Source organism: Neovison vison, chromosome 7 (assembly GCF_020171115.1).
Source record: "Neovison vison isolate M4711 chromosome 7, ASM_NN_V1, whole genome shotgun sequence".
Classification (NCBI taxonomy): Eukaryota; Metazoa; Chordata; class Mammalia; order Carnivora; family Mustelidae; genus Neogale; species Neogale vison.
In genome coordinates, this window is record NC_058097.1 from 29,530,112 (window position 1) to 29,543,600 (window position 13,489).

At 39.2% G+C, this 13,489-nt stretch overlaps 2 protein-coding genes across 11 annotated transcripts in view; one reads left to right on the plus strand and one right to left on the minus strand.

The window, feature by feature from the left end:
* FTO (FTO alpha-ketoglutarate dependent dioxygenase) overlaps positions 1-2,628 on the minus strand; it is a 373,822-nt gene extending 371,194 nt beyond the window's left edge. The window contains exon 1 of the mRNA XM_044256132.1: positions 2,449-2,628. Coding sequence (XP_044112067.1) covers positions 2,449-2,628 — 180 coding nt within the window. The remainder of the gene's footprint in view (positions 1-2,448) is intronic.
* Positions 2,629-2,774: 146 nt separating this feature from the next.
* Positions 2,775-13,489, plus strand: part of RPGRIP1L (RPGRIP1 like) — a 132,521-nt gene continuing 121,806 nt past the window's right edge. For 7 of the 10 annotated variants that reach the window (XR_006385468.1, XR_006385467.1, XR_006385472.1 and 4 more), the window contains exons 1-5: positions 3,268-3,323; positions 4,679-4,788; positions 5,906-5,997; positions 7,598-7,742; positions 11,235-11,533. Coding sequence is in view for 4 of the 10 variants with exons in the window: in XM_044256135.1 (XP_044112070.1) it covers positions 4,781-4,788; positions 5,906-5,997; positions 7,598-7,742; positions 11,235-11,533 (544 nt within the window). In the remaining 6 variants the exon portion in view is untranslated. Of the gene's footprint in view, positions 2,857-3,267; positions 3,324-4,678; positions 4,789-5,905; positions 5,998-7,597; positions 7,743-11,234; positions 11,534-13,489 lie in introns of those variants that run through there. The other 3 variants (XM_044256134.1, XM_044256133.1, XM_044256136.1) reach the window with 2 other exon arrangements.

Below are 13,489 nucleotides of genomic sequence, written 5' to 3' on the forward strand. Positions count from 1 at the left end.
CTCAACAGTACACACAGTTTGTTTCCATTTATATGAAATCCTAGAAAATACAGACTCGTCTACAGTAACAGAAAACATTATTGATGGCTGCTTGGGAGCCAACGTGGGGGAGACACTGACCGCAAATCAAGATGAAATTTCTAGAAGGGATTGAGAGGTTCTCTATGTCAACTATGATGGTGGTGTCACAAGTGTATACACCTGTCACAACTCGTCAAATTGTACACTACAAATGTGTGCAAATTATTGTACATAAATTATTCCTCAATAAAGTCAATTAGAAAATAAGAAAGTTCATGAATAACTGACCATTTTCTGTTTAACCTTTAAAACTTAATTGCCTATACTTTGTTCTAACCAGTAACATGTTCATATGCAAATTTAAATAAGTATCAAAGGAATTCTTTAAAGTAAAGAGGAAGACAACTTGCTCTACCAATCCAGTGTGTTTCACATGTTGAAAGTGGAAAAAAGCTTTAAGTCAGAAGACCTAGCTCTGAGTCTTAGTTCCACACAGCAACTAAGTGGCCTTGGGCAAGTCATGATTTCCTCAAGCCTTGGTTTCCACTCCATAAATGTGGATGACATGAGTCATTATTTCACAGGCAAAAGGTAAGGTTGCAGTAGAGTAAAAGCTCCTTTGCACAGGATTCTATCTTAGTTTAAGTCATAATTCCAGTGTCTAGCAAATAATAGATGCTCAATAAATCAACAAAATGAGTAACATAAACGTAAAGCTAAAACATACACAATACCATTGGGTGACATTCATCTCTTTCTCAGCACTGTTGTAGACTAATTCAGAAGGATCCTCTCCTCTCTGAATCCGTCTTTAATATACTGTTCATATCACAGGCAGACTCTAGCATGAAAACTTCAGGTTCCTGGTGAAACCTCATTATAACTTGGGTCATTATAGGACAGATTTTGTATATGTATTTTTTAAGATTTCATGTATTTATTTGAGAGAGAGTGAGAGCAAGCAAGATCACAGAAGGAGAGGGAGAAGCAGACTCACAACTGAACAGAGCCTGATGCAGGGATCGATCCCAGCACCCCAACACCATGACCTGAGCTAAAGGCAGATGCTTAACCAACTGTGCCCACCCAGACACCCCCAGATTTTATATTTTAAATCCACAGAAGTACTGCCCGAAGACAAACTCACTTGTACGATTCTAAATTCTACAAGCGCAATAACTGTGTCTGTTTTAGTTCCCATTGGTCCTTACTTCTAATATTTGCCTAATATAGAGTAGACAATACAGCAGCACGGGTAAAGGCTATGTAACCAGATAAAGCAGGAAAGAGGGCCTTTTAAGAAGGACAAAGTGGCTGGCAGGTAGAGAGCAGGGAAAGTGTCATGTCTCATGAGGCTGTAGGAACACGCAGGGTCCAAACCATGCAAGACATTGCAGGCCATGTGAAGTCTTCTCTTTCTCCGAAGAGCAACAGAACATCATGGAAGATTTTTAAACAGGTGGTTGGCAGAGGGGGAGGGGAGGAAAAGGACATAATTAGATTTGCACTTTGAAAAGACCACTCTCCATAGTGAGCAAGGGACTGGTTGTGTGGAAGAAAGAGAACAAGGGAGTTGTTAGGGTGTAGAATAAGAGTGGACCAATACAGAGACTATTGCAACATCCATTAAAGAGATAATGGAAACTTGGTCCAAGGTGGTGGAGACAGAAAAAATGGACATGTCACAGACATGTGTAAACAAACCAACAGAACTTGATTTGGGAAGTGAGAGAAAGGAAAACAGTCAATTCTTCTGAACCTTAAGTCTTCAGCGGTAAAACAGGACTGTTATTACCCCATCTGCATAATATCTATCTGCTATGGTAACAACATGAAATACTATAAATTTTACCAACTTAACGTAGATCCTGAGATGTAATAAATGCTTTAAAAAAAAAGGAAGTCACCGTAGATGTTATTATTGCCACCTATGGAACAGCAACTATCAGAAGCGAAACTCCATAGGTGGAAAACAGGATTGTAGTTAGATTCATCTCCTCTGTGCTGAAGACACAGATCACAACAGGCAGCCACTGAGACAACTGTTCCCAATAAACACATCTGACCGCACAGATACTTCATCTGAACCAATCTCAGTCCTAGGAAATCCTTACTAAGAGAAAGAACAACTGTGATGATCACAGTCCGGTAAACTGAGGCATCAGGGTAGCTACAAAGACCAAGAAAAGCAGGGAAAGGAAATGGGTGTCGTGACTCTCACCGGTGAGCAGATCCAACACGACTAGGCCCGCATCCTGACCAGCATGAATGTGTATCCCCCAATGTCTCTGGTTCCCTTACTGACAAGGCCCTGTCATCCCTTGGCTTAAGACTGTGCGTCCGCTGGCCATGCAACGAAACCCTCCGGCTCCCGGCCCCTAGCTGCAAGTACACGAAGGATCCCAGACCGCGGAGAGGCCGACATACCTTAGCTTCGCGCTCTCGTTCCTCGGCGGTCGGGGTCCGCTTCATGCTGCCGCTACAGCCGTCTTCGCCACTGCTAGCCGCGTAGATCCCTCTCCCTGGACCCCGCCTCCTGCTTGTAGTTCTCTCGGCATCCTGCTCCCGCCCAGCGCCGTTCTCCGTCAGATCCACGAGAACTACCATTCCCAAGATGCAAGGCGGCGAAGCTCGAGAGCGCCTCGGGGTTTGGGGCAAGAGAATTTCCCAGGGCCGAAATCTACGCAGCGAGCGGGCGGGTGAGAGCAGGACCAAAACTACATTTCCCAGGAGGCAACGGAGCCTGCCATGTTTTTCCCGTGCTCCTCTCCGCCAGGCGCCCAACTCGCCGTCGGCGCTATAGCAACGGTAGCTAGCCGCGGGGAGAGAGTGGCGGTGAGTACTCCGGGGGAGTCGAGGGGCGCGGAGGTGGCCCACCCTCTACGTGCAGCACGGGTCGGGGTCCTGGGGTCTGCCCTATGTCCTAGAGAAGGCCTTAGAGTTCTGCTCGCGTGAAAAGCAGCCCGACACGAGACACCACATACCCAGGCCTGAATCACAGCCCGCCCATGATCCCCACGCCCAGCACCGGTTTGAAATTTTACATCCTACCCTGAAACCCTAGGTGATGAGAGTTGATGATCATTGCCGTGCCTATCCAAGTACCTCAAGTAGAAGGGCACATAAACCCAGTTCTTTCATTAGCCCTGGTTTAAGAGTTGGTTGGTGGACCCTTAAGCCTCCCGAATGGCCTATTGTTTGCTTAATTATTTACAATTATTTGTTTATCGTCTGGTTACCCCCCTAGGCTATTAACCACATAAAGACGGAGTTCCTGTTTACCGTGTTAGTCTCAATGCCAGGTATTCATTTAATCATGAAGTAAATATTAATCTCGGTGCCCACCTTGCCCCAGACACTGCTTTCTACCGCTGTGAATAGGACTGATACCCGTCCCGAGATGCTTATACCTTATTAGTGGAGACGAAGTAGAAATGAGCTAGTGAACAGATAAGAAATTTTAGGTAATGATGATTGCTACGACGGAAATAAACAGTGATGAATTTGGGAGGAAGAGTACTCTGACAGCGGGTGATCAGGGAAAGCATCTCTTAGGAAGTGACATTTGAGCTGAACCCCAGAGAATGAGGAGCCAGCTGATGCAGGCTTTGAGCAAGACGAGGGTTCCATGGCTTTGAGGAACCTAAAGGAGTGTTGAGTGAGCATGGTGAGCAAGGAGGGATAACATTAGTTGATGACGAAGATCTGTGACAACATTGCACAGGGTTTGTTCATCTCAGCGCTCTTAACACTTGGAGCCACATAATTCTTTGTTGTGGCTCCTGTGCACTGCAGGACGTTTAACTTCGTCTCTGGCCTCTAGATGCCAGTAACACTGCCTTCCACTTTCCCAATCAAGACAATCAAAAATATGACCAGACAACCCCTACTTAAATGTGTGACCTTGGACAAGTTACCAAAGCTGCCTCTTGGTTTTTTTGTTTTTGTTTCTTTTTTTCATTTGTAAAATAGGAATCATTTGAGTAGAGTAACAACCTCAGGGATATTGTAAGATACTTGAGTAATGCACCTTAACGGAGCACTTAGAAGAGCCCCTGGCACATTTTAGTAAGCATTCAGTAAATGTTAATCCCACTACCATTATCATAAAAGCTACTGTAACTCTATCATGGCAGAGTTACCATTTTCACAAGTGTCCTGTGTTTAAACTGCTTGATGATTTGGTTCCTAAAACTGATCGTTCCTGTAGCAGTGTTGCCAAAAGAAGTAAGAAGTGATCTCTCAAGTATATGTCTGTTCGTTGTTTAATGCCACAGCTGAATGCAGAGATTCTCCACCTTTGTCAAGTTATAATAATGGTTAGGAGCCCTTTCTCTAAAGATATTGCATATACACATAGATGCATACAAGATCTTATAAACCATCTCTTGGGTCTACAGACCCTCAAGCTCCATGGATTCCATTCATTCAGCAACTATTTAGCAAATGCCTGCTATGTGCCAAACTTTGTGTTGGCCTCTGAGAATACCATACAGAGGTGCACAAGACAAGCTGGGTATTCTCTTGGACTTTACATTCTAGGCCCAACATTCTAGAGATTGAGAAGCTCTGCCTTAGGGCACCTTCACTTTGTTTGCATTTGGCTCTTGGGGTGGTTTGAAATAAAATATAAACTCTTTTTTTTTCCATATCCTAGACATGCACAGACCATTTATATCCGCGTACAAAACTGAGTTACTGTGGTGCATCTCTGAAGAATAGAAACTGTAAAGATGCCAGAATTAACTGGACAGCTTGTATGTTGAGGTAGGAAGCCCTGGGACTAGGCCTCATGGCAACAAAGGAAGGACAGAACAAAAACAAATTCAGCTGGTCAGTTTATGAAACATCTTTCACAAAACTGAGACCTACCCACTCATTTGTACACCAAGTTAAAAATTAATATTCAAGTAATACTGACATCCCAGGCAAATGTGCTAACTGCTTTTGATTTACCATCTCACTCTTAGAATAACTCTATAAGATACCTCTTCTCCATTTTTAAAGTTAAGGAAATGTGGCAACTGGCTGGCTAAGTTTTCAGTAGAGCACGTGACTTTTGATCTTGGGTCCAAGAGTTTGTGTTGGGGGTAGAGTTAACTTTTTTAAAAAATATATATATAGGGGAGGCTGGATGGCTCAGTGGGTTAAGCCTCTGCCCTTCAGCTCAGGGCTCAGTGGGTTAAGCCTCTGCCCTTCAGCTCAGGTCATGATCTTGGGGTCCTGGGATCGAGCCCCGCAACAGCTCCCTGCTCAGTGGGGAGCCTGCTTCCCCCTCTCTCTGCCTGGCTCTCTGCCTACTTGTGATCTCTGTCTGTCAAATAAATAAAATCTTTAAAAATAAAAAATAATGTGTGTGTATGTGTATGAAAAGTAAAATGACTTTTTCAAAAAAATAATAAAATTAAGGAACTGAAACTCAGCAAGATTAGGTGACTTGACTAGCTAGTAAACAATAGAACAAGCATTTGAATCAGATTTTTCGACTAGGTTTTTTCCAAGATACCTGCTTGTTTTGGGGGATAGAAGGGAGTAGGGGATGGAGAGGAAGTATTTCTTAAATTTGTTTGGTAAATTTGGGGTAAATGTTTTTGTTCAGATCAAGAAATTAAAAAAGAAGGAAGAATGATAATCTTAGCTCATTTCTTAAGCAAACTATAGGAAACTATATACTTAAACTATAGGAAATTTATTGTTGAAAGGAACACTGATTGAATGTAGTATTACTTTTAAAAGAGAAGCTTTCCCCTTCTTCAAGCAGCACATGTGGGTAATAGATGTCTGTTAGAATCATAATGCTTTATTCATTTTATTTGGTTCTTTCCATTGCATAGTTAACATTATATGTTGGAAGGATTTTATTTGAATTTTCTTTTCTCCACAGACAGGCCATGTCTCGTCCCACTGATGAGACGGCAGGAGACCTGCCTGTGAAAGATATAGGTCTAAACCTCTCTGGAATGGGAGGGTTACAAGGTATGGCCAGCTGTTATTTATTATCGTTATGAACTTTGATCAGTAACTTCTTTTCTTTTAATTTAAAGTATTTCTGATATCCTTACAAACGAAGCCATTTAAGTAACTATATAGCTCTTGATTGGACTAAACAGGAACATGGAGAGTTTAGAACAACATATGGTATTTTACTGCATGCATCAATTATCAACAGCTCATAGAAAATGTAAAATCCCCCTCTGTTCTGATAAAGAATTGTTATAAATCATCTTTTTAAAATTCCACACATGAGTAGAAACTACACAGAGAGTATCAAGCCTCCAAACTGAATTGCCTGGTTTAAATCACATTCACCATTAAAATTTTTCTTTATGTTTAAATTTTATAGGGGAGGAAATGCCGTATTTAAAATTTTTTGCCTTTCAAGTAGAGTATCTCAAAATGGTTTGTTTATCCAAGTGATACTGACTTTGTTTTATCAAATTAATATACATTAAAGGTTTCCTTTATCCTTTTATCACTTAGTGGTTACCCTAGAGCTAAAATATCACTTTCAAATTGAGAATGAGAAGCACTGCTTTGAGGAACAATTCGGAGTGTAGAGCTGTGTTTTTGTTTGTGTATACAACGGGTCAGCTCTGCTGTCATGCTACTGCATTTGTCATTAAGATGGCTGTTTTATAAAATATATTCCACTAAGGTGTCTTCCTACCACCGTTAATTAGAACAATTCAACTGGCAACCTTGAACTACCATAGAAAGGTGGTCAATGCGTTGTTCATTGAAAATGATAAATTTGACTATACAGGTTTTATTTTTGAAAGTAAAAAGTATGTGTTAGCTTTGCTTTAGATCTTTGGTGGAGTATCAGGTATTCACATACAAATAAATGTTAATTGTGTAAAGCTGTTTATTCGAATTCGCTACCATAAGTTAAATTCTTGCCCTCAGTAACCCATCATAGGGGCTTTAACCTTTGTCCATTTGTTGATTCTTTTGGATGATGATTGCAAATTAGTGACATGGAAAATACTAAATTTAAGCATATGTAAAAAATCATGTACACAGGCTAAAAGGTATGAAAGTCCTTTAAAAATATATAAGAAAGGTTATAAATGATTTGTGAAGGTTTGTTGTTTGTACTTGCAAATTTTACAGTTTATTTTCTAGAACCCAGAACCCATACGTAGCTCTAAAAAATATTTTATGTTCACCAAATTATTGTTAAAACTCTTACCTCTGTTAAAAAAAAAAAAAACAACTTTTAGATAACCTGACTTAATTTGTTTTTTTCAACATTGAACATATAAGTTAAAAGGTCTTATTGAATCAGAGTTCCATCTTACATTCTTAAAGAATGGTTATTTAAATACCATTTTGAATGGATACTGTTATTACTCAAATCCTTAATACTGCATGTAAACTTTTAATAGAAAAGATTATTGTTCTCCTCTCTGATTGGTGATATAAACAATGCTATAACATTTTCTAAAACAATCTTATTTGTGGGTCACAAACTAAAAGAGATGAGTGCATCAGAGATTATATTAATATCAACAGTTACAATTTTTAGAGACTATTTTAAGTAATCCCACTATTAATTACCTTGGCATTTTTACAGAAACTTCAACAACAAGGACAATGAGGTCTCGCCAGGCAGTGTCACGTATCAGTCGTGAGGAACTGGAAGACAGATTTTTGCGTCTGCATGATGAGAACATTTTGCTTAAACAGCATGCCCGCAAGCAAGAGGATAAAATTAAAAGGTTATGATAAAAAGCTTTTAGCTTTTTCTCCTGACACTGTAAAGTTTGGAGGATATGCTTTTTTGCAAATTTAATTGAAAACTCCACCTGGAATCTTTTTTGGAACAAGGCAGGTTGTAAATAAATACAATTTTTAAAAATGGAAAATCTTACAAACTAGAATAATAAACCAAAAAAGATGATGAGTGTTTATTATGTCTGAAGTTGCTATTTGAAAGAAAGATCTAATAGTGAAGAGTGCCATGAGTATAGCATGTCTATAAATAATTTCTGGTTTAATATTTATAGTTTAATAAACAAATGGCCAAAGCATCTGTTTTTTAAATGCCTTAGCTTAAAATGAAATTTTGAAAAAGTAATTAGCTAGTCTAACTTGTTAGAATGCATGTTCCATTAAGTTTTGGAGTTTACTAATGAAAACATCACTTCAATATCTGGAACATATTTAACTTAGCTTGGATGGGTCTAGAATCTCTATTTCATAGAGTCCCTACTGTTTCTGAAGAAACATTGTCCCTTGATTTGTGTGCATAAAATTTTTGCTGGGATAACTTCTTAAGAGTAGATAGTCTTTCATTCCTTCTTGTTCAGAAACACTTTGACTATCTTCTGAATGTGTGGCATTAAAAACAAAAACGTACCTTCCCATTTGTAAGCTTCAACAAGCCTGTATTCATATTCATGTTCTAGGTTAAATGAAAAGCGGAGATAGCTATGGAAGAAAGATTAGGGGGGTCAGGCGGGAGTGGGGGCTTAGAATGCATCCTAAAGGGGTGATTCTAGTTCAGTTTCTACTCGGTGGACTTTGTTTTAATGACCCACTGACCTGCTGTGTTTTGGGGCTTTTACTTTGAGTTCATTTTTGAGTCATGATAGTGTCTTTTTTCGAAACTTATGACTCACTTGCCTGATTCCCTTTCTGACCAGTAACACACACGTGTCCTATCAGAGTGAGGAATGTATGCTATGACCACTAAACAATTTTTTTTTCCTTTGTAAGCCTAATTGGTCAGTAAAATAATTGAATTCACAACCTTGACCTCGTTAGTAATTTGTCCTAGCCAGAAAATATAAAACAACCTAATAATGAGCCATGTAGTTTAATGAAAAAAGGACTCGGCTAGGAGTCAAGCAGTATGCATGTGTTCTATTATTTCTCTGCCACCGGCCTATGGTATTACGTTCAAGCCATTTAACCTCCTGGGATGTTATTTTACTTAGCCCTGAGAGTAATAATCTCATGACTACTGTGACCCAAAGCTCTAAAATCTTGAATTTCACACCACAGACACTACCTAGAGGAACGTGTAGAACTGCTCTTTTTGGTTTTTTTTTTTTAATATTTTATTTTTTTATTTGACAGAGAGAGGTCACAAGTAGGCAGAGCAGCAGGCAGAGAAAGGGGGAAGCAGGCTCCCTGCTGAGCAGAGAGCAGGATGTGGGGCTCAATCCCAGGACCCTGAGATTATGACCTGAGCTGAAGGAAGAGGCTTTAATTTAACCCACTGAGCCACCCAGGCGCCCCCCACTTCTTTTCAAAGTATTCTCTGCACCCAACATGGGGCTCGAACTTACAACCCCAAGATCAAGAGTTGCATCTCTACCGACTGAGCCAGCCAGGTGCCTCAGAACTGCTTTGAAATTTAGCCTTAAGGTGTAATTAGTATCACATTCCACATAAATGTAGATCTGATAAACCACCTTTTTAAATTAGTACTCAAACTTTATCAGATCACATATAATGCATTAATACTACAAAATAACCACATCAAACTATTGAAAATTATTGCTTTTACTGGACAAACAGAATCTTGTTTCTTGACCAAAAGTTTCCTGGAACATCCTTGAAGGAATTTAAAACCACTCTACTGATACACTTTTCTTTCCTTAAAAATTTGGGTCATTTATGATTCTCCACATATTGACTGCTTTTTTATATTAAACCTGTGTCTTTTGAATGTGATCTCTATCGCCGTGCAAGTCTCTCTATAACAAAAGATTCAGATGTTTAGGTTGACATCTCATTTAGATGGCAACCGTATTTCTATGGCTAAACCGTCAGGGGGTGGGGTAAGGATCCTTAACTCATTAAAGAGCTAGATAGAGTGTGTGGCTCTGCTGGGCTTATGATACCTGCCCAAATTTCCCCCATGATATATCATTCTGTGGATTAGGTGGAAAAGGAAATAATCCATTGATTATTTTACTAGGGTGTTTGTGGTCCTCTTGGATCTTGGTTTTTATTATCCTATATCCCTTATAAAGCATGTTTAATGGATTTGCCTCAAGGGAAAGAGAAAACAATCTTAACTGATTATGTTATGCATATTTCTCCCTGATGCCACATGCTGTAGGCCGAGTAGCCAGAAGTGTAGATAGACGTGTATTACTACTGCTTTTACAGAGGACTCCGCTTAGGGCAAAAAAGGGTGGTTCTATGACATCCCAAAGCCATTAAGGATTTTTTTATTTCACTTTTGTTCTCTTAAGTAAAAGCTTCTGTCCATAACCATGCTAAAATAAAGCAAACCCCGTTTAAAGAAAAATGAAGTGAGTTTTTATTTTCAATCTCCGTCTGGCTCTTTATAAAAATAGATTCACTGTAAACTAGAATCAGCTATTGAAGATGTGCGACCAATTTTGTAAAGTCTTGAACTTGTGTCTCTCATCAAAGCCACCTTTTCTTTCTTGTCCTGCCAAGATTTTTCCATTCACTGTCAGGCATGTTTTCCGTACGTGTATATTACATCACCCCCATGTGCCCTTTCTGTCTTTTGTTCTGTCTAACCAGTTTTTATCAAACTTAAAAGACTGAAAGGTATAAACTCTTAAGATGTCAAAAGCACAACTTGTGTCTAAATTTAAAGGTAGCATTAAAATAATACTTTCTGCATCTGAGTGTTTTCTACCATTAAACATGAACATTTCTCAGGCACTAAGCGGCACATTCCAGTTTCTCTGAATTTTTCACTGGGCTCTTTATCTGTGTGTACCTATGCATCCTAACATTTTTGTACTTGTAATGTGTCTTAATCTTAGAGAACCTGAAAACAGTTCACCTAAAATATATCATCTAAATGCTGCAGTCTTAACACACTTTTCAAAAGTTGTAGCTTACTGTGGCTTGCATCTCTAACCCACCACATCCACAATCTGTAGCTACATTTAAGTGCATACAGCATTCCTACATAAGGTCATGCGTTAAAAATTGCATTTGAGGAACATATGGAGTAAATATGTGTCCTCTCTTTACTAACCTTAAATGATAAGCCTTAGGAAACTGTTATTTGTCAGTGCTATAAAGCAGATTGTTGCCCAGTGGTTTCAATTATCATCAAAGGATTCTTCACAGGCAGTAATAGTTACATCAAAACCTGAAATTTATTATTCAGGTTCTGCACTGAAGTCCTCACAGTGATTATGTTCCTTTCAACAGAATGCATTTTATGCTGACTTCTCACATTCCTTTTCATCTTTTTATTATTTCCCTAGAATGGCCACCAAGTTAATACGGCTAGTTAATGACAAGAAAAGATATGAGCGGGTTGGTGGCGGCCCCAAGCGGCTAGGACGAGATGTGGAAATGGAAGAAATGATGGAGCAGCTGCAGGAGAAAGTTCATGAGCTTGAAAGACAGAATGAAGTCCTCAAGAACAGACTCATTTCAGCCAAACAGCAACTTCAAATCCAGGGTCACAGGCAAACGCCGTATAATTATGTGCAATCTCGTGTTAACACGGGGCGTCGAAAAGTGCATGAAAATGCAGGCTTACAGGCATGCCCCAGGAAAGGTAAAATAAGCTTATATTAAATCCTGAATGTCAGTCTTTTAGTAGGTCGTTTTATACACACACACGCACACACAGTATTTCTGTATTTCGCATGTTTTTAAGTACCTTTAGAAATAGAAAAATAGTTTTTTGACTTGCATTTTGATAAAATGATAATATTAACATGAGAACTATTTGTTGAGTAAAACATTGAATATAATTATCCTGATATGAGAGACGTGTGTGAAACTATATAAAATAGTGTAATTTGAGTTGGTTTTCTGTATTGCAGACAGAAATTACGTTGACTCAGGCAAATAGGGAAACCAGCTAGTTTGCTTTTTACGAGCATACTTTCTGTTTTGAATGATCACACTTAATTTCTTTGTCAAAAGACCTCTTATAAAATTTGCAGAACTGCTTACATTTCTCATTGTGTGGAGGCAGCATGACAGTACAATGTGCACATAACTAAGGGTTTAAAAAATTGTGTTCGTGCTCCTCTGCATACTCCCTGGTGACCGCGGACAAGTCATCTAATGATTCTGAACTTGCTTCTTCCATGTGAAATAAAAGGATTTAAGCAACTGACCATAAAGATCTCCTCCATCTCCAAAACTGATCATAGATCAGTCACTTTCCTCATTTTGAGAGTGAATCACCTAAAACCTACCCACACAAAGCTTAGATGAAACTTAATATAGAAGGAACATGAATCTTTCTAATAAAAATTCCCAATTCTCCCCACCCGTGGACAAACTTTATTTATAATGAGGCAAAAAGTCAATCAATAGTTTCAATAACTTTTTTTAAATTTCAATTACTAGGGAAGGAAATAAAATTGTAGCTGCGATTGATGTTCATTTGGAACATGCTTCACATAAAGACCCAACATTTTGAGGGACACAAGAAGTCATGTAAAACTTTCAATTCATCAAGGAGGACAAAAAAATGCCATATAGACCGGAAAGGAGAAAATGTTCTTGTATTTTTTTCTCCAAGCCAAAATATTGACCCTATCTCTTCCTTAGGCAGAGTTCCCTTGAAGTCAGTAAGGCCTCCATAGAGGCAAGAGGCAGCTGCAAGATGAAAGTGCTCAGCTATGCCTAGCTTGTGAGATTGGCAGTAGACTTTGATATAACCAAAGCAATCACAATGCATTATAAATTAGAAAATACCCTGCTGCTAATTAACTTTCTCCTTGGAAGAGAGCACTTGACTTCTCAGAGCCTCGTTTTTCCCGTCTGTAAAATGGAGTGATAACACCAGATGAGAAAAAAAAGTCAAAAGATGGCAACTCCATGGTAGTGTATTTTATCTTTCAAAAGTTGCTTACCCTCTCTCAACCTTTTTTGGGTCATCTGTGACTGAAGCAGGGCAAGACGATTTGTATGGCTTGTAAGATCTTTTATACTAAACAAAGAAGCAATGCCCAAATGGTAGGTTAACATGACAAACTAATGTACTGCTATGAATAGCCGTTTGAATGGATGAGTCTGGTGGAAGTTTCCTCCTATAGGGAAAAAGAAAAAAAGAGCCACAGAGCAGCACAGTCTTTCAAATGTGACTACAAAGTTTAAATTTCTCCTGGTGTTTATATACTCTTAGTAATTCAGACCTTTCTCAGGGCTTGGTACAGAGTCCAAGGCGTAGAGCTTTACAGAGCACTACATAGTGATGAATACTTTGTCAGCCATCACCTTTCTGAGTAAACTTGAGGCACCATCATCGGGGTTAATGCCTTAGTAATCTTAACAGTCTCTTCAAGACCGTCACCTTTGGCTCCGGAAGTTACGCCAAGCTTGTCAGAAGTATCACAGCATAGGGTGGCTAGGTGAGAACACTAGACTCGCCCTGGCTACAGTCACTCTTGCCCCTAAGCTGCTGAACACATACTCCCATTTTCTATATGTGCCTGGTCAAGAGAAAGAATGGGAAGTACTGGTTTGAGATGTGATCGTTACAATGTGCAAACAA